Here is a 21,395-nt window from a genome sequence, read left to right as displayed (position 1 = left end):
GACCATCCTAGCCATCTCATCATGTTTGGGTGAGACCATCCTAGCCATCTCATCATGTTTTGGGTGAGACCATCCTAGCCACCTCTTTATGTTTTGGGTGAGACCATCCTAGCCACCTCTTTATATTTTGGGTGAGACCATCCTAGCCTCCTCACATAGTTTTGGGTGAGACCATCCTAGCCACCTCTTTATATTTTGGGTGAGACCATCCTAGCCTCCTCTTTATATTTTGGGTGAGACCATCCTAGCCTCCTCTTTATATTTTGGGTGAGACCATCCTAGCCACCTCTTTATGTTTTGGGTGAGACCATCCTAGCCTCCTCTTTATATTTTGGGTGAGACCATCCTAGCCACCTCTTTATGTTTTGGGTGAGACCATCCTAGCCACCTCTTTATATTTTGGGTGAGACCATCCTATCTTTATATTTTGGGTGAGACCATCCTAGCCTCCTCTTTATGTTTTGGGTGAGACCATCCTAGCCTCCTCTTTATATTTTTTGGGTGAGACCATCCTAGCCTCTTTATATTTTGGGTGAGACCATCCTAGCCTCCTCTTTATATTTTGGGTGAGACCATCCTAGCCTCCTCTTTATGTTTTGGGTGAGACCATCCTAGCCTCCTCTTTATGTTTTGGGTGAGACCATCCTAGCCCTCTTTATATTTTGGGTGAGACCATCCTAGCCTCCTCTTTATGTTTTGGGTGAGACCATCCTAGCCTCCTCATGTTTTTGAGACCATAGTTTTGGGTGAGACCATCCTAGCCTCCTCTTTATATTTTGGGTGAGACCATCCTAGCCTCCTTTATATTTTGGGTGAGACCATCCTAGCCTCCTCTTTATGTTTTGGGTGAGACCATCCTAGCCTCCTCTTTATAGTTTTGGGTGAGACCATCCTAGCCTCCTCTTTATATTTTGGGTGAGACCATCCTAGCCTCCTCTTTATATTTTGGGTGAGACCATCCTAGCCACCTCTTTATGTTTTGGGTGAGACCATCCTAGCCTCCTCTTTATGTTTTGGGTGAGACCATCCATCAATTCTCTCTTTTTTTTCCCTCCTTCTTCATTCTCTTCACTGTATCTTTATACACCCCCCTCTCTCCACCACCCCTCTCTCCATCCCTCTCTCTCCACCACCCCCCTCTCCACCACCTCCTCTCTCCATCCCCTCTCTCTCCACCACCCCCTCTCTCCATCCCTCTCTCTCCACCACCCCCTCTCTCCACCACCCCTCTCTCCATCCCCTCTCTCCACCACCATCCCCCCTCTGAGACCTCCACCCCCTCTCTCTCCACCACCCCCCTCTCTCCACCATCCCCCCTCTCTCCACCACCCCCTCTCTCCACCCCCCTTTATATTTTCTCCATCCCCTCTCTCTCCACCACCCCCTCTCTCCACCACCCCCCCTCTCTCCACCACCCCTCTCTCCACCACCCCTCTCTCCACCAGCCCCCCTCTCTCCACCACCCCCTCTCTCTCCACCACCCCCTCTCTCCACCACCCCCTCTCTCCATCCCCTCTCTCTCCACCACCCCCTCTCTCCACCACCCCTCTCTCCATCCCCTGAGACCTCTCTCCACCACCCCCTCTCTCCACCACCCCCTCTCTCCACCACCCCTCTCTCCATCCCTCCTCTCTCCACCACCCCCTCTCTCCACCACCCCCCTCTTTCCACCACCCCCTCTCTCCACCACCCTCTCTCTCCACCACCCCCTCTCTCCACCACCCCCTCTTTCCACCACCCCCTCTCTCCACCACCCCCTCTCTCCACCAACCCTCTCTCCACCACCCCTCTCTCCACCACCCCCTCTCTCCACCAACCTCTCTCCACCACCCTCTCTCTCTCCACCACCCCCTCTCTCCACCATCCCCTCTCTCCACCACCCCCTCTCTCCACCACCCCCTCTCTCCACCAACCTCTCTCTCCACCAACCTCTCTCTCCACCACCCCCTCTCTCCACCACCCCCTCTCTCCACCAACCTCTCTCTCCACCAACCTCTCTCTCCACCACCCCTCTCTCCACCAACCTCTCTCTCCACCAACCTCTCTCTCCACCACCCCCTCTCTCCACCACCCCCTCTCTCCACCAACCCCTCTCTCCACCACCCCCTCTCTCCACCAACCTCTCTCTCTCCCCCCTCTCCCACCACCCCTCTCTCCACCAACCTCTCTCTATCTCCCCCTCTCCCACCACCCCCCTCTCCACCAACTTCTCTCTTTCTCCCCCTCTCCCACCACCCCCTCTCTCCACCAACCTCTCTCTATCTCCCCCTCTCCCACCACCCCTCTCTCCACCAACCTCTCTCTATCTCCCCTCTCCCACCACCCCCTCTCTCCACCAACCTCTCTCTATCTCCCCCTCTCCCACCACCCCCTCTCTCCACCAACCTCTCTCTATCTCCCCCTCTCCCACCACCCCCCTCTCCACCAACCTCTCTCTATCTCCCCTCTCCCACCACCCCTCTCTCCACCAACCTCTCTCTATCTCTCCCCTCTCCCACCACCCCCCTCTCCACCAACCTCTCTCTATCTCCCCCTCTCCCACCACCCCCCTCTCCACCAACCTCTCTCTATCTCCCCCTCCCCACCACCCCCTCCACCAACTTCTCTCTTTCTCCCCCTCTCCCACCACCCCCTCTCTCCACCAACCTCTCTCTTTCTCTCCCTCTCCCACCACCCCTCCTATCTCCCCCTCTCTCTTCAACCCCTCTTTCTCTCCCCTCTCTCTCCACCACCCCTCTCTCCACCACCCCCTCTCTCCCCCTCTCTCTCTCTCCACCCCATCTTTCTCTCCTCCTCCTCTCTCTCTCTCTCTCCACCCCCCCTCTATCTATCTTTAGTCTGATGTAGGCGGTATGAAGACGTTACAGAGGCGTTGGACCACCTTCCTCAAGGCTCAGTTGGTGTGTGAGGACAGAGCCAGCGGACAGCGTTACAACATACTGACTGATGTCTACACAAAACAACACACATCTGGAGACCCTAGCTCTACACACTTCTATGGTCTCTTCACATCTCAGTGGTAAGGATGGAGGGATGGATGGAGACCCTAGCTCTACACACTTCTATGGTCTCTTCACATCTCAGTGGTAAGGATGGAGGGGAGGATGGAGACCCTAGCTCTACACACTTCTATGGTCTCTTCACATCTCAGTGGTAAGGATGGAGGGGAGGATGGAGACCCTAGCTCTACACACTTCTATGGTCTCTTCACATCTCAGTGGTAAGGATGTAGGGGAGGATGGAGACCCTAGCTCTACACACTTCTATGGTCTCTTCACATCTCAGTGGTAAGGATGTAGGGGAGGATGGAGACCCTAGCTCTACACACTTCTATGGTCTCTTCACATCTCAGTGGTAAGGATGTAGGGGAGGATGGAGACCCTAGCTCTACACACTTCTATGGTCTCTTCACATCTCAGTGGTAAGGATGGAGGGGAGGATGGAGACCCTAGCTCTACACACTTCTATGGTCTCTTCACATCTCAGTGGTAAGGATGGAGGGATGGATGGAGACCCTAGCTCTACACACTTCTATGGTCTCTTCACATCTCAGTGGTAAGGATGGAGGGATTGAGGGGAGGATGGAGGGATGGATGGAGGGGAGGATGGGAGGATGGAGACCCTAGATCTACACACTTCTATGGTCTCTTCACATCTCAGTGGTAAGGATGGAGGGATGGATGGAGGGGAGGAGGGATGGAAGGATGGAGGGATGGATGGAGGGATGGATGAATGGAGGGATGGAGGTATGGATGGAGGGGAGGATGGAGGGATGGATGGAGGGGAGGAGGGATGGAAGGATGGAGGGATGGATGGAGGGATGGATGAATGGAGGGATGGAGGTATGGATGGAGGGGAGGATGGAGGGATGGATGGAGGGAGGGATGGAGGGATGGATGGAGGGATGGATGGAGGGATAGAGGGAGGGGAGGATGGATGGAGACACATCAGCTGTCTGTGACCAGGCGGAAAAAAAACTTTCCAAGCCAAACCTTCATATCACGACCGCTAACCGCTATACACAGCGTACATTGTCTTGTCACCATTAGACCTGTAGACCTCATGACATTTTGTCAGACGGTTATTGTCCTGCAAAAGACTGCCGGGCTCACGGCCATTGACCGTTAATTAATTAACACATAGTGTTAGCATCTCCTGCTCTCCATGCATACAATGCATGTATTTTGGAAGAACAGAATGTGAGTTGTCCTACTGTACGTTATCTGGCTGTGCTCCCTGCCATTGGCTGTACGCTCGTTCATTTAGCTGACAAGATATGCTTATTAGTCCCGTGCCATTATTTTTTACATTATATGATTTTATAGTAAGAAGAATATAATTGAACTTATCTGAATAAAATATAAATGATTTTTTTTCCAATTCAGGAGCAAGTGGCTATGTTGAGCTTAAAAGTGTTCACTTGAAAAATGTCCGATACACTAGATTTAGTTACTTGACAACTTTAGTTGTGAATGATACGAACCTTAGAAATCAAAGCATATATGGGCTGCATGGTGGGACTATAGGACTACTGATGATTTGAGAAAGTCACGAAAGAAAAGCTTGTGTTCTGTCCCTCCGGATGCACAGCTGTTCTCTCATCAAGTGATCCTATTTTCACCCATCAGACTATTCTCAATTTAATCGCGTCTTTACCAATATGGCAAATGAGTTTAGATTTAGAATGGGCCGTTATCACATGGTCAGGAACAGGGGGAAAAAGACATCCTGAGGCACTCGAATAGCAAATGGAGGCCGTGTGCTTTCCTGCTGATGCCTCGTAGGCTACTTCGGTTTTATAGCAGAGCTGTGCTGACTATGAGAGGCTGAGAAATAAATATAACAACAGTAATTTCACTCCACACATTAACCACTGTTGGTCTCACTGCACGGCAGGTGACATTCTGCCAAAACCTCTGTATGCCATCGGGCTCTCCAAACCTGTTCCTGCAGCTACCCAACGCTTCATTTAGGAAACCAAGTGAAATCTGTTTGTGAACATCGATAGTAACATGTTTTCGCAATGAAACATATTTAAATAAACTGTTGACAGCCCTGGAGAAAGGAATAAAGGAGAGGAGGAGATGAGGAGAGGAGGAGAGGAGGAGAGGAGGAGAGGAGGAATAAAGGAGAGGAGGAGATGAGGAGATGAGGCGAGGAGGAGATGAGGAATAAAGGAGAGGAGGAGATGGACACGCACGGTGCTGAGATATTCTGTAGATAAAGGTAATGTGGAATCTAATTAATGAATCCCTATAAAGGAGAGGAGGAGATGGACACAGTGCTGAGATATTCTGTAGATAAAGGTCATGTGGAACCTAATTAATGAATCCCTATAAAGGAGAGGAGGAGATGGACACGGTGCTGAGATATTCTGTAGATAAAGGTCATGTGGAATCTAATTAATGAATCCCTATAAAGGAGAGGAGGAGATGGACACAGTGCTGAGATATTCTGTAGATAAAGGTCATGTGGAACCTAATTAATGAATCCCTATAAAGGAGAGGAGGAGATGGACACGGTGCTGAGATATTCTGTAGATAAAGGTCATGTGGAATCTAATTAATGAATCCCTATAAAGGAGAGGAGGAGATGGACACAGTGCTGAGATATTCTGTAGATAAAGGTCATGTGGAACCTAATTAATGAATCCCTATAAAGGAGAGGAGGAGATGGACACGGTGCTGAGATATTCTGTAGATAAAGGTAATGTGGAACCTAATTAATTAATCCCTATTACTAGGTTATTTAAAATCATATCCAAATTCACTATAATTGTAAGCTAACTGTGTGCCGTCCAGTACAATCAATGACCCAACCACATCGCTGAGGTCTAAAGGATCTCTTCCAGACTCCGGGGTAGAAAATATTTGAGCGTGGGCCTCCCGAGTGGTGCAGCGGTCTAAGGCACTGCTAGAGGCGTCACTACAGACCCGGGTTTGATCCCAGGCTGTATCTCAACCGGCCGTGTTTACATGGCTCTGCGCCATCTCGCGACCCCTTGTGGCGGGCCGGGCGCCTGCAGGCTGACCTCGTTGTCAGTGGAACGGTGTTTCCTCCGACACATTAGTGCAGCTTCTGGGTCAAGTGGGCAGGTGTTAAGGAGCGTGGTTTGACAGGTCATGTTTCGGAGGACGCATGACTCGACCTTCACCTCCCGAGCCAGTTGGGGAGTGGCTTAAAAAAGAGGGTAAAATACAACAACAAAAATATATATACAGTATATATACACTACTGTTCAAAAGTTTGGGGTCACTTAGAAATGTCCTTTTCTTTTCAAAGAAAAGCACATTTTTTGTCCATTAAAATAACATCAAATTGATCAGAAATACAGTGTAGACATTGTTAATGTTGTAAATGACTATTGTAGCTGGAAACGGCATATTTTTTAATGGAATATCTACATAGGCATACAGAGGCCCATTATCAGCAACCATCACTCCTGTGTTGTGTTAGCTAATCCAAGTGTATCATTTTAAAAGGTTAATTGATTATTAGAAAACCCTTTGCAATTATGTTAGCACAGCTGAAAACTGTTGTTCTGATTAAAGAAGCAATACAACTGGCCTTCGTTAGACTAGTTGAGTATCTGGAGCATCAGCATTTGTGGGTTCTATTACAGGCTCAAAATGGCCAGAAACAAACACCTTTCTTTTGAAACTTGTCAGTCTATTCTTGTTCTGAGAAATGAAGGCTATTGCATGTGAGAAATTTCCAAGAAATGTAAGATCTTTCACAACGCTGTGTACTACTTCCTTCACAGAACAGCGCAAACGGGCTCTAACCAGAATAGAAAGAGGAGTGGGAGGCCCCGGTGCACAACTAAGCAAGAGGACAAGTATATTAGAGTGTCTAATTTGAGAAACAGACGCCTCACAAATCCTCAACATCAGTCTCAACATCAGCAGTGAAGAGGCGACTCCAGTATGCTGGCCTCTATGACTCATGACTGCCGGTGTGGTGGTAATGTGGTCACCATATTAGCTAACGTCATAATCAAAAGAGCTACTAGAACTAACACGTTTGGTTAACCCGCTACAATCACGCAGTACAGCAAGCAGTTTAGCAGTTAAGCAGTTACACCTGCATGCCCCAGTGGCAATAAAGTAATACAACCAAAAATGTACCTTGACTTAGAAGAGTTCCAGTGTTGGATAGCCATAGACAGCTAGCTAACATAGCATCCCTCTCTGTTGGATAGCCATAGACAGCTAGCTAACATAGCATCCCTCTCTGTTGGATAGCCATAGACAGCTAGCTAACATAGCATCCCTCTCTGTTGGATAGCCATAGACAGCTAGCCAACATAGCATCCCTCTCTGTTGGATAGCCATAGACAGCTAGCTAACATAGCATCCCTCTCTGTTGGATAGCCATAGACAGCTAGCTAACATAGCATCCCTCTCTGTTGGATAGCCATAGACAGCTAGCCAACATAGCATCCCTCTCTGTTGGATAGCCATAGACAGCAAGCTAACATAGCATCCCTCTCTGTTGGATAGCCATAGACAGCTAGCTAACATAGCATCCCTCTCTGTTTGATCCGGGTGTTTGAGTAGGCTAAACCAGCTAGCGGCACTTGACACTAGCTAAGTGAAAGTGAAAAAATATATACTACAAAATATAGCTACCTATCTTTCGACACTCCTTACATTTGGTATAAATTAATTTGTTCAAAACTGTTGTCTTTTGCTCTCTTTGAGTCAATTACTCACCACATTTGATGCACTGCAGCTCTAGCTGTAGTTTATGCTTTCAGTACTAGATTCATTCTCTGATCCTTTGATTGGGTGGACAACATGTCAGTTCATGCTTCAAGACCTCTGATAGGTTGGAGGATGTCCTCCGGAAGTTGCCATAATTACTATGTAAGTCTATGGACCACGAGCCTCCTAGGTTTTGTATTGAAGTCAATGTACCGAGAGGAGGACGGAAGCGATCTGTCCTCCGGCTACGTCATGGTATTACCCTACAGAGTGCTGCTGAGGCTACTGTAGACCTTTGCAAGACAGTGTATTGTAGTCAATTATTTGGCGACGTGAATATATTTAGTGTAGTTTTATCTAAAAATGATAACTTCTTGAATGTTTCACTATTTACATTTTTATGCAATACACTGAAGAGGATGGTCCTCCCCTTCCTCTGAGGAGGAGCCACCACTGGTAGAGAGTAGAGAGAGGGAGAGACAACAACAAGGACATGTGAAACTTCCCTTCATTATACATGATCACGTAAATCAAATCCCCTCTCTCTCCCTCCTGTGTGTGTGTGTGTGTGTGTGTGTGTGTGTGTGTGTGTGTGTGTGTGTGTGTGTGTGTGTGTGTGTGTGTGTGTGTGTGTGTGTGTGTGTGTGTGTGTGTGTGTGTGTGTGTGTGTGTGTGTGTGTGTAGGGAGCATGAGGAGTTGTCAGCGGTGTGTGTCTACAGTCTGGCTGACATCAGTAAAGTGATGGACGGACCCTTTAAGGAACTGAAGAAGACCTGTGAGAACTGGATCAACCCAGAACCAGTACCAACACCTAGACCTGGACAGGTACAGTCTAGAACACATTACCTAGAACCAGTACCAACACCTAGACCTGGACAGGTACAGTCTAGAACACATTACCTAGAACCAGTACCAACACCTAGACCAGGACAGGTACAGTCTAGAACACATTACCTAGAACCAGTACCAACACCTAGACCAGGACAGGTACAGTCTAGAACACATTACCTAGAACCAGTACCAACACCTAGACCTGGACAGGTACAGTCTAGAACACATTACCCAGAACCAGTACCAACACCTAGACCTGGACAGGTACAGTCTAGAACACATTACCTAGAACCAGTACCAACACCTAGACCAGGACAGGTCCGTGCTTCTACACCTGCATTGCTTGCTGATGTACGAAGGGCTAAAAACAGGTACAGTCTAGAACACATTACCTAGAACCAGTACCAACACCTAGACCAGGACAGGTACAGTCTAGAACACATTACCTAGAACCAGTACCAACACCTAGACCCTGACACTTAAAGTCTAGAACACATTACCTAGAACCAGTACCAACACCTAGACCAGGACAGGTACAGTCTAGAACACATTAACTAGAACCAGTACCAACACCTAGACCAGGACAGGTACAGTCTAGAACACATTACCTAGAACCAGTACCAACACCTAGACCCTGACAGGTAAAGTCTAGAACACATTACCTAGAACCAGTACCAACACCTAGACCAGGACAGGTACAGTCTAGAACACATTACCTAGAACCAGTAACACCTAGACCCTGACAGGTACAGTCTAGAACACATGACCTAGAACCAGTACCAACACCTAGACCCTGACAGGTACAGTCTAGAACACATTACCTAGAACCAGTACCAACACCTAGACCAGGACAGGTACAGTCTAGAACACATTACCTAGAACCAGTACCAACACCTAGACCAGGACAGGTACAGTCTAGAACACATTACCTAGAACCAGTACCAACACCTAGACCATGACAGGTACCGTTTAGAACACATTACCTAGAACCAGTAACACCTAGACCCTGACAGGTACAGTCTAGAACACATTACCTAGAACTAGTACCAACACCTAGACCCTGACAGGTACAGTCTAGAACACATTACCTAGAACTAGTACCAACACCTAGAACAGGACAGGTACAGTCTAGAACACATTACCTAGAACCAGTACCAACACCTAGACCAGGACAGGTACAGTCTAGAACACATTACCTAGAACCAGTGCCAACACCTAGACCAGGACAGGTACAGTCTAGAATACATGACCTAGAACCAGTAACACCTAGACCCTGACAGGTACAGTCTAGAACACATTACCTAGAACCAGTAACACCTAGACCCTGACAGGTACAGTCTAGAACACATTACCTAGAACCAGTAACACCTAGACCCTGACAGGTACAGTCTAGAACACATTACCTAGAACCAGTAACACCTAGACCCTGACAGGTACAGTCTAGAACACATTACCTAGAACCAGTAACACCTAGACCCTGACAGGTACAGTCTAGAACACATTACCTAGAACCAGTAACACCTAGACCCTGACAGGTACAGTCTAGAACACATTACCTAGAACCAGTAACACCTAGACCCTGACAGGTATCCTGTACCAGGCTACACTAGGACCTGCCTAGTTAAATGTTCTATGAGATAGATGAAGGAGTTAAGAACTTTAAATCTGAATGAAATCTTTCCTTTACCCAGTGTCTGAACAGTGCTCTGAGAGCGGAGGGCTTCGAGTCTTCTCTCAAGCTGCCGGACAAGGTAATATATAATACAGTATAATATAATATATATATAATGTAATGTATAGTAATATAAATATACTAATCTATATCAATATAATATATATATATATAATGTAATGTATAGTAATATAAATATACTAATCTATATCAATATCATATTTATATAAAATGTACAGTAATAATATAAATATACTAATCTATATCAATATAATATATATAATGTATAGTAATATAAATATAAAAATATTAATCTATATCAATATAATATATAATGTATAGTAATAATATAAATATATGAATCTATATCAAAATAATATATAATGTATAGTAATAATATATATATACTAATCTGTATAATAATAATATAAATATACTAATCTGTATAATAATAATATAAATATACTAATCTATATCAATATAATATATATAATGTATAGTAATAATATAAATATATTATTCTATATCAATATAATATATATATATATTTAATGTATAATAATGATGTAAATATACTAATCTATATCAATATAATATAATATTTATATAATGTATAGTAATGATATAAATATATTATTCTATATCAATATAATATAATATTTATATAATGTATAGTAATAATATAAATATACTAATCTATATCAATATAATATAATATTTATATAATGTATAATAATAATATAAATATACTAATCTATATCAATATAATATATATATAATAATATTATATATGCTTGAAGGTGTTGACGTTTATGAGAGACCACCCTCTGATGGAGAACAACGTGATCGCAGCGCCTCTACTGGTGAGGAGGGGAATCACGTACACTAAAGTAGCTGTTACCAGGACGACCACGGGGTCGGACGATGATCAGAGAGCCACCGTGTTGCACCTGGGAACAGGTGAGAGGGGGGGCGGGAGTGGAAGGAGAGAAAGGAGTGTTGATGGGGTAAAGGATGGATGGATTGATGGTAAAAGAAGGATGGATGATTAAGAAGGATGGATAGTAAAGGGAGGATGGATGATAAAGGGAGGATGGATGGTAAAGTGAGGATGGATGGTAAAGGGAGGATGGATGATAAAGGGAGGATGGATGGTAAAGTGAGGATGGATGGTAAAGGGAGGATGGATGATAAAGGGAGGATGGATGATAAAGTGAGGATGGATGGTAAAGGGAGGATGGATGATAAAGGGAGGATGGATGATAAAGGGAGGATGGATGATAAAGGGAGGATGGATGGTAAAGGGAGGATGGATGGTAAAGGGAGGATGGATGATTAAGAAGGATGGATGATAAAGGGAGGATGGATGGTAAAGGGAGGATGGATGGTAAAGGGAGGATGGATGATTAAGAAGGATGGATGATAAAGGGAGGAGGGATGGTAAAGGGAGGATGGATGGTAAAGGGAGGATGGATGATTAAGAAGGATGGATGATAAAGGGAGGATGGATGGTAAAGGGAGGATGGATGATAAAGGGAGGATGGATGATAAAGGGAGGATGGATGATAAAGGGAGGATGGATGATAAAGGGAGGATGGATGATAAAGGGAGGATGGATGATAAAGGGAGGATGGATGGTAAAGGGAGGATGGATGATAAAGGGAGGATGGATGATAAAGGGAGGATGGATGATAAAGGGAGGATGGATGGTAAAGGGAGGATGGATGGTCAAGGGAGGATGGATGGTCAAGTGAAAGGAAGTCTCCTGGAAGGCAAAAGGAGGGATCTTGAAAACACTTTAAAAAGAATGATTGTGACAAAGAGAACTCCAATGAGAGTGTGCTTTCATCTTTTTTTTTGTTTTTTTGTGTGTGTCTGTGTGTATGTGTCTATGTGTGTTTGTGTGTCTATGTCTTTGTCCATGTGTGTCTGTGTGCATGTGTGTGTGTCTGTGTGTGTGTGTGTGTGTTTATCTGTGTGTGTGTGTGTGTGTGTGTCTGTGTGTGTGTGACCAACAGATCGTGGGGAGCTCCATAGAGTACTGGTGGTAGGACACATCACTACACTACTACAGGAGATACCTCTCTTCTCTGCACAGGAACCTGTCAACAACATACTGCTACACAAGGTAACACAAGCACACACACACACACACACACACACACACACACACACACACACACACACACACACACACACACACACACACACACACACACACTCACACACTCTTTCTCTCTCTCTCTCTATTAGACAAGCACACACACAAGCTAAACTTCTATTCCTTCTTCACCTCCCTGCCTCTCTCTCTCCCTCCCTCCCTCCCTCCCTCTCCTGTCCTCTCCCTCCCTCCCCAGGGGCAGGCTCTAGTAGGTACCCCCCTATCCCTGGCCCGTGTGGGGGCAGAGGGGTGCAGCCTTTACCCCAGCTGTGAGGTGTGTGCCCGGGCCAGACCCCTGGGGTGTGTCTGGCGGGCCAAAGAGGGAGCCTGTGGCCCCGGCATGACAGAGTGAGTAACACACACACACACACACACAGACACACACACACACACATACACACACACAAGCACACGCACACGATCTTACCCTCTGTGTGTGTGTGTGTCTGTGTGTGTATGTGTTTGTGTGTATGTGTATGTGTGTGTGTGGTGTGTGTGTATGTGTGGTGTGTGTGTGGTGTGTGTGTGTGTGTGGTGTGTGTGTGTGTGTGTGTGTGTGTGTGTGTGTGTGTGTGTGTGTGTGTGTGTGTGTGTGTGTGTGTGTGTGTGTGTGTGTGTGTGTGTGTGTGTGTGTGTGTGTGTGTGTTGCAGGCCCATCCAGAGACAGGAGGTTGAAGATGCTCTGAAGCAGTGTGACAGCGGAGAAGGTGCTTGACAATCAACGATAATAGAAGTCTACATGTTTACATTGCTGCAAAGACTCAGGTTATAGATGCAAATGATCAATATAAAAAAACAGTCATTTTGTTTTTAACCCCCCCCCTCCCTCCCCCCCCTCCCCCCCCTCCCTCCCCCTCCCCTCCCCCCCTCCAGGTCGTTGTTCCCCTGTCCTGCGAGAGCTGCGTGTCTCTGTGGGTCTCCATGTTCTGCTACCCTGTGTCCAGGTGTCAACACGCCCCTGTACCTGGGAACACCCGCCACACAGGTGATGCTTTATGTAATGTAACATTATAACAACAACAAATACAAATAACAACATCAAGAAGAACAACAATAAATGTCTCATTTTAATTTTGTTATTTTCTGCATGTGATGTTTTTGCTCCCCAGACACACCCGTCAACATCACTCTGACCTGGAGGTCACTGTCACAGAGGAAAGCCTGGGGACATACACCTGTCTATGTCAGGTAGGCTGAACACACCACACACACCACACACCACACACCACACACACCACACACCACACACCCCCCTCTCCCCTCTCTCCCTCCTGTCCCCCACTCCCCTCTCTCCCTCCTGTCCCCCACTCCCCTCTCTCCCTCCTGTCCCCCCACTCCCCTCTCTCCCTCCTGTCCCCCTCTCCCCTCTCTCCCTCCTGTCCCCCACTCCCCTCTCTCCCTCCTGTCCCCCCACTCCCCTCTCTCCCTCCTGTCCCCCCACTCCCCTCTCTCCCTCCTGTCCCCCCCACTCCCCTCTCTCCTTCCTGTCCCCCACTCCCCTCTCTCCCTCCTGTCCCCCCACTCCCCTCTCTCCCTCCTGTCCCCCCACTCCCCTCTCTCCCTCCTGTCCCCCCTAGCCCATGTCTCTCCCCCACCAGGAGGGTGGACCAGGGGGTAAGGAGGAGAGTCCTGACTATGGAGAAGTGAACTCTTAATGACTTGTTTTACTGTGTGTTTGTGGTCCAGGAGGGTGGACCAGAGGGTAAGGAGGAGAGTTCTGCCTGTCGCAGAGCCTCCTACCATCTCACCCTGGAGGGTCCCAGCGCTGGGGGGGCCATGGCGATGGCTGGAGGACGTCACCTACTGGCCATCTACATGCTCTGCTTCGTGTAGGATAAACACACACACACACATGTGGACACACACACATGGACACACACATGCACACAAGCATATGCACATACTTACGTACACACACATACATCTTCACTCACTCTTTGCTGCTCTCAAAACTTAACTAAATCTCTCTTTAACACCCTGATCCCCACTCTCCTCCAGCCTGGGCATCGTCCTCGGAGGCTTCCTTCTCTACTTCCTGTCCCGCCGACGCGTGATTGGCCAGCGCCACCCAGACCACTCCCTTTCCTCTGAGAAAGGGCAGGACTTACTGGGCTCCTCGGCGACACCGCAGTCACCTAGCAGCGGAAGTTTGCTGTCGGAGGGGTTCCCATTAACGGAGAAGAGAGGAAATGGAACACTGCTACTGACACACCACCATGGCAACGGCAACGGTGGTCACCACGGCAACTACGGCGTCGCTGGCGGCAACGGCGGCTGCGACGGTAACCACGGCCACGACGGCGGCCACGGCAACGCCGGCTACGCCAACAACGCTAACTGTAACGTGCAGACGGCAGCGAGCGCTGTGAATGGGCTGAAGCTTCACGTTCAGGAGATGGTGACGGACGAGAGGAGGGGAGGAGAGAGAGAGAGGAGGAGGCCGGATGGAGGACAGGGGGATGAGGAGGACGAGGGGCTAGGGGAGGGGTTGGGGGGAATTGAGGAGGAGTTAGCGGGGTTTGCGTTGTTTAAGTTACCAGCACCATTAGCCCAGTGTGAGGAGAGTTCAATCTGATACACGGTGATAGATGCATGACCAAGATACACGAGTTGAGAAAAGAGACATATAGATTGTGTCCCAAAGGCCACCCTGGTTCATGAGCACTGCACTATATAGAGAATAGTGTGCCATTTGAAAAGAGAGACATTACTGAGCTCTTCTATGTCTATTGCTGAACACAGACTAAACAGGGATGAAAAGAGAGACATTACTGAGCTCTTCTCTTGTCTATTGCTGAACACAGACGAAACAGGGATGAAAAAGAGAGACATTACTGAGCTCTTCTCTTGTCTATTGCTGAACACAGACGAAACAGGGATAAAAAGAGAGACATTACTGAGCTCTTCTCTTGTCTATTGCTGAACACAGACGAAACAGGGATAAAAAGAGAGAGAAAGGGTGGGATACGGAGATAAATCACTTGTGATGTTATACACACACAAAAGCCATACTCTCTCTCTCTCTCTCTCTCTCTCCCCCCATCTCTCTCTCTCTCCCCATCTCTCTCCCTCATGACCTCTGTCTTTTTTCTCTCAACTACCAATCCAAGTCACAAAGGGGCCCCAGAGCCACACTGTGCCAAGCCAGACTGCACCGATACTGGGCATGATGTGGCGAGAGGCCGGCTTCTTCCACCAAACCTCCAGCAGAACAGACTGCTATTAATGAAGGCTGACGTTACGTTCCAATAATCTCTCCTTTCTCCCGAAGTGTGCACACTTTTAGGAAAAAGGTAGAAAATCAGGACACAGCCCTGAAACTATGGATCTGTCTCAGACCTCTCAGATGGACTGTAAAGTGGCTGAGCGCAGAGGTTAATTAGAGGTTAGAGGTCAACAGTTCAAAGGTCATGATTGAAAAAGAGAGTTCCTAAATATAAAGACATGAACTGGAGATCCAGACGGAACGTTAAGACAAGAAAATAAGAAAATTGGAATTCCGGAATTACATTTTGGAAAATTCTGGAATTTTCACACTGGGAACATTCCTATTTGGGAAAACTGAGAGGGATTCTGTTATGGAATTTCAGCCTCACCTGATTGAACACCCGCCATTTTGTTTCTCTGAGTGAGGGCCTTTTTCCCAAATACCTACTTTTGACCAGAGCCCTATAGGTCACAAGTAGTGTACTATGTAGGAGATAGGGTGGCATTAGAGACAAAGCCAGGGGTTTCAATCAAAACGTCCTGTTTGTTTTTAATAATAATAATAATAATAATAATAAAGCCTTTTAATATAATGTAACTAGACGATGTTGTTTTACAGTTACAGTAGAAGTTGGGGTCGACTCCATAGAAACAGAATGTTGTTTTTCACAGTACACATTTAGAATTCGTGGTGACTCGAGTCACCCTGGAGATCCTCGAGTAACCCTGGAGATCCTCGAGTAACCCTGGAGATCCTCGAGTCACCCTGGAGATCCTCGAGTAACCCTGGGGATCCTCGAGTAACCCTGGGGATCCTCGAGTAACCTTGGAGATTCTTGAGTAACCCTGGAGATTCTCGAGTCACCCTGGGGATCCTTGAGTAACCGTGGAGATCCTCGAGTCACCCTGGAGATCCTCGAGTCACCCTGGGGATCCTCGAGTCACCCTGGAGATCCTCGAGTCACCCTGGGATCCTCGAGTCACCCTGGAGATCCTCGAGTCACCCTGGAGATCCTCGAGTAACCCTGGGGATCCTCGAGTCACCCTGGGGATCCTCGAGTAACCCTGGGGATCCTCGAGTCACCCTGGGGATCCTCGAGTAACCGTGGAGATCCTCGAGTCACCCTGGAGATCCTCGAGTAACCATATTTTGTCAATGGTTCATATTTACACCTTTGGTTATTTGAGGGGTTATTGGAGGAAGCTTTAATAAACATGTGTTAAACTCATTCCACAGAGGATCGAGTGTCTGAGGGTTTACGCTCCACCCTTGTACTTGATTGATGAATTAAGGTAATTAATTAGTAAGGATCTCCCTTCACCTGGTTGTCCAAGTCTTAATTGAAAATGCATCATACACTCGGCCCTCCATGGAATGAGTTTGACACCCTGGCTTCAATGGTTCAATGTAGCAACGGGTTGCTGTAGGAACCGGGAGTGGAGGCGTGACTTAGTAGGGGCGTGGCTTTAACATCTATATTTTTTTGACCACCTGTGAGAGTAAATGTCATTCCTGTTCATCCGTTCTGTTGTATTGTCATCACATGTTACAGTTGAACACTGACAGTTTTGTAGCTTCAATGAGGCTAACAGAGTTCATCAACAGCTTTATGCAAATCATCACTTTATTACTGAATGGAATCAGCAATGTTAGTATTAGAAGATGTAATACACATAAATATTCAAGGAACATGTTCATTTACAGTGTACAAACTTTACATGATGAACAGGAATGACATTTACACTAACGGGTGACCACAAATAACTATCTGAAAGTCACGCCTCCAATAAGCCACGCCTCCAATCTGAGACTGCCACCTCTACAATATATTATTAAAAAGGTTAGAAATGTATTCTCTCCCGCCACAAAACGTTTGAACCTTTACATATGGGTTCCTCAAAGACTCTTTTCAGAGGGGTTCTTTCGGGAATCTTTTTCAGCTTGAAAGGTTCTTCCAGGCACCTTTAAATCTAAGAGTGTACAGTGGAGGTTGGGGAGGAGACCATAGAAGAACAATGACTAGAAAGGACATTCCCCAATCAAATCAATGGGTTTGAAATGGGTGGACCGGCAGCCATTTAACAAGTGGGATTCTATTTCTATGGCAACATCGATGATGTCACAATAGCATAAAACACTGCCGTAGTTTAATGATCATCGGGTTAGAATATGTAGAGCCAGGAGTTTCTCCCGACCAAGTTATCTGCCCAGGATAAACTCTAGGCCTACTGTTTTACAGGCTCGGACCCAGTGTGCGTCCCAATAATACATACTTTTCTCCTGAACACTCGTTCACTACTCTGCACAAATGTAAAAACATTGGATTGGAGGCATGGGCTAGTGTGGGTTTCCATCATATTAGTTCTAAGATAGGACCCATAGATTTTCCTGAGCAGATCATTTGATTCATAGCACCAACAATGCTGCTTTTAAAAGTGGTGGTTGAGGTGGTTGTGGAGGTGGTCGAAGGCGGTTAACCGCTCAATCGTAAAATATCCTTTAAAATGCAGATTGGGATTTGGATTCAATCCCAGTTTAAGAAAAAACTCTGAGCCCCAAGTACGGCATATGTTGAACACAGGCCTGTGGCAGTCAGTTATAGGCACAGCCATTTGTCAGCTGATTTTGAGTTGACAAACACTGGCATCCAATGGAATGACTGCATTTTAAACTACAACCTACCTTTGAAGGTGAAAAGAAACACCAGAATCCTGATTTTGAATTAAGAATTTGTTTTTTTTCATTCTTGAGAATATTTTTTTGAAATAAAGCCTAAGTAATATATCTTATAATGACAGGCACTATAGCCACCATTTTGAATTAGAGGAGGGGAGTTATACAAAAAGAAGAAAGAAAGAAAAGAAAGATAAATAGCTAACAGGTTATCTCCAACACTATCCTCTGAAAAGTCTCTGTGTTTCTGTGTTCCAAATCACACCCTGTTCCTTTTCTAATGCACTAGTCTGTGTTCCAAATCACACCCTGTTCCTTTTCTAATGCACTAGTCTGTGTTCCAAATCACACCCTATTCCTTTTCTAATGCACTAGTCTGTGTTCCAAATCACAACCTATTCCTTTCATAATGCACTACTTTTGACCAGGATCCATAGGGCAAACTTTGTGCACTATAAACGGAATAGGGTGTGATTTGGAACACACAGTATGTATGTATAGAGATGAGCAGTGACGCTATGATGCCATGAGCTTGTATGGCCACTGGGTGGCGACGTCATCCAGTCTTTCAGTATCTTCTTCTTCTAGTAGAATCGGTACACAATGGTACATACGTGGCAATGATAGAACTCACTACATTTCTCTCTCTCTCTCTCCAGAATATTACCCTCTCTTTGACCTCTACTTTAAATACGTATGATAAAGGTGTACAGTACAGATATGTTGGATTCTAAGTATGCTTCCCCAATGTCGCACTATTCCCTTTATAGTGCACTATATTTGCGCCCTGGTCAAAAGTAGTGAACTATGTAGGGAATAGGGTGCTATTTGGGATACAAGCCTAAGGATTTATCTTTATAATTTATATACTGTATGATGATTTTAAAAAAGAAGTGTACATTTGTTTTGAATACCAGGCTCTAACGTGGTAAACGAACATCCGGGACAATCATATTAGTATGATATGTAACGTTTGGTTGCATAAGAAAGATGGTTACTTAAGGCAAAAACCAAAGGAGGATGGTTGGGTGGACATGTAACAGTATAGCTTCCGTCCCTACCTGGGCTCGAACCAGGGACCATCGCGCCACAAAAGCCACAGCCCCTGCTGAGCAAGGGGAACAACTACTTCAAGGCCTCAGAGCGAGTGACGTCACCGATCGAAACGCTATTAGCGCGCACCACCGCTAACTCGCTAGCCATTTCACATCAGGTTACATACATATAATACAAACATCTAGCAACCCTAAAGGTGTGTTCTAATCTCGTCACAGACAACTTTAGCATTTTAGTTAATTAGCTACTTTGCAACTACTTAGCATGTTAGCTAACCCTTCTCCTAACCCTTTAACCTAACTCCTAACGTTAACCCTATCCCCTAGCCTAGCACCGACAGTAGGTGACGTTAGTGTTAGCCACCTAGCTAACGTTAGCCACAACAAATTGGAAATCATAACATATACATAATGAACATTAGTAACATATTGTACGAATTGCAATTCGTAAACATGTACAAAATGGGTGAAGGACACCCACAAATGAATACATACAGTACCATACCAATACCATACCAAGTATAACATATCGTACTAATTTGAGGGTCCCAGATTTTTGTTTACAATGTTTCTTCTATCCCAGGTTGTGAATACTAGAGATTATTTGTGTGTGTGTGTGTGTGTGTGTGCGTGTGTGTGCATGCATGTGTGTGTGTTTGATTGCATTGTGATGCTTTCTGTAAATTAAAGGCTACTTACAGTACCTCCTATGGCATACTGCTCTGTCTTTCTGTCTTTCTGTCTGTCTGTCTGTCTGTCTGTCTGTCTGTCTGTCTGTCTGTCTGTCTGTCTGTCTGTCTGTCTGTCTGTCTGTATGTATTTATCGGTACCTAGGCCGGAAATCAATCGAATCGAGGGTAGTAGAATGCAGCTTTTAATATTCCCACGTTCACGGAGACTGTATTCACTGTGACCGCTGTATATTCCGGCTCAATCAGGAATCACCTTGAAAAATAATAATTTACCGTTTGTCCAGTGGGCTGCTCTACCGATCCTGTCCTTTACATTTCATATGAAACGTTTATGTAACCAGGGCAGATTCTCGTTGGAATAAACTTCTGTTTTAGACACATGTTTTTTATATGACAGAAAGCATTTTATTTCAGTTGCAATAATAGAACAAAAATAGGCACAATGCATCATGGGTCCTCAACATTTTCTTGTCCAGGCAACCTGGCGACACAGGGGCCCACATCATACGCTAGCAACAACAAACTTATCACCAGGTGAATGGGGCCCACATCATACGCTAGCAACAACAAACGTATCACCAGGTGAATGGGGCCCACATCATACGCTAGCAACAACAACCTTATCACCAGGTGAATGGGGCCCACATCATACGCTAGCAACAACAACCTTATCACCAGGTGAATGGGGCCCACATCATACGCTAGCAACAACAACCTTATCACCAGGTGAATGGGGCCCACATCATACGCTAGCAACAACAACCTTATCACCAGGTGAATGGGGCCCACATCATACGCTAGCAACAACAACCTTATCACCAGGTGAATCACATCCAGCTAGCAACAACAAACTTATCACCAGGTGAATGGGGCCCACATCATACGCTAGCAACAACAAACTTATCACCAGGTGAATGGGGCCCACATCATACGCTAGCAACAACAAACTTATCACCAGGTGAATGGGGCCCACATCATACGCTAGCAACAACAACCTTATCACCAGGTGAATGCTAATGGAAAGTAAAAGTAATCAACATTTTAAAATGAAGAGATTTGATAGGATGTTTTAAAAAATATATATATATTTCGACCTCCCCACGTTGTAACTGGAGGAAGAAGGTAACTCCAAACTCCATTGTTGCTAAGAGCAGCCGTTTAGCTGGTTTAACAAAGGTTAGCCATGTTGTTGGCAAACCTGTATGTCCAAGTCAAGAAATATTACCGGCAGCCAGCTGCTCTTGCCGCACTGGTAGCCTATTCACAGCTGCTTTTTCAACTCCTATGTCAGATACTCCAGTCAGTGTAATTTGCTGAATATTAGGAGTTGTGAAATAAACTTGAAATCATTAGAAAAAATATTTTATCCTATTTTCTACTGTAGGGACAGTGCATT

General features: G+C 45.9%; 1 protein-coding gene and 1 long non-coding RNA gene across 7 annotated transcripts in view; one reads left to right on the top strand and one right to left on the bottom strand.

Moving 5' to 3' along the window:
* Positions 1–1,090, bottom strand: part of LOC127916225 (uncharacterized) — a 4,006-nt gene extending 2,916 nt beyond the window's left edge. Inside the window, exon 1 of one of the 6 annotated variants that reach the window (XR_008094029.1) lies at positions 969–1,090. This is a non-coding gene — a long non-coding RNA (uncharacterized LOC127916225). The other 5 variants (XR_008094030.1, XR_008094031.1, XR_008094034.1 and 2 more) reach the window with 5 other exon arrangements.
* Positions 1–20,022, top strand: part of sema4f (sema domain, immunoglobulin domain (Ig), transmembrane domain (TM) and short cytoplasmic domain, (semaphorin) 4F) — a 29,608-nt gene extending 9,586 nt beyond the window's left edge. Inside the window, exons 7-17 of the mRNA XM_052497723.1 lie at positions 2,838–3,019; positions 8,391–8,532; positions 10,230–10,289; positions 11,011–11,170; positions 12,229–12,338; positions 12,568–12,719; positions 13,023–13,078; positions 13,245–13,356; positions 13,481–13,559; positions 14,058–14,200; positions 14,370–20,022. Coding sequence (XP_052353683.1) covers positions 2,838–3,019; positions 8,391–8,532; positions 10,230–10,289; positions 11,011–11,170; positions 12,229–12,338; positions 12,568–12,719; positions 13,023–13,078; positions 13,245–13,356; positions 13,481–13,559; positions 14,058–14,200; positions 14,370–14,946 — 1,773 coding nt within the window. The 3' untranslated portion in view covers positions 14,947–20,022. The remainder of the gene's footprint in view (positions 1–2,837; positions 3,020–8,390; positions 8,533–10,229; positions 10,290–11,010; positions 11,171–12,228; positions 12,339–12,567; positions 12,720–13,022; positions 13,079–13,244; positions 13,357–13,480; positions 13,560–14,057; positions 14,201–14,369) is intronic.
* The last annotated feature ends 1,373 nt before the right edge of the window (positions 20,023–21,395 follow it).

This window comes from Oncorhynchus keta, chromosome 35, assembly GCF_023373465.1.
Source record: "Oncorhynchus keta strain PuntledgeMale-10-30-2019 chromosome 35, Oket_V2, whole genome shotgun sequence".
Lineage (NCBI taxonomy): Eukaryota > Metazoa > Chordata > Actinopteri > Salmoniformes > Salmonidae > Oncorhynchus > Oncorhynchus keta.
This window is presented reverse-complemented; position numbering and strand designations above follow the sequence as displayed.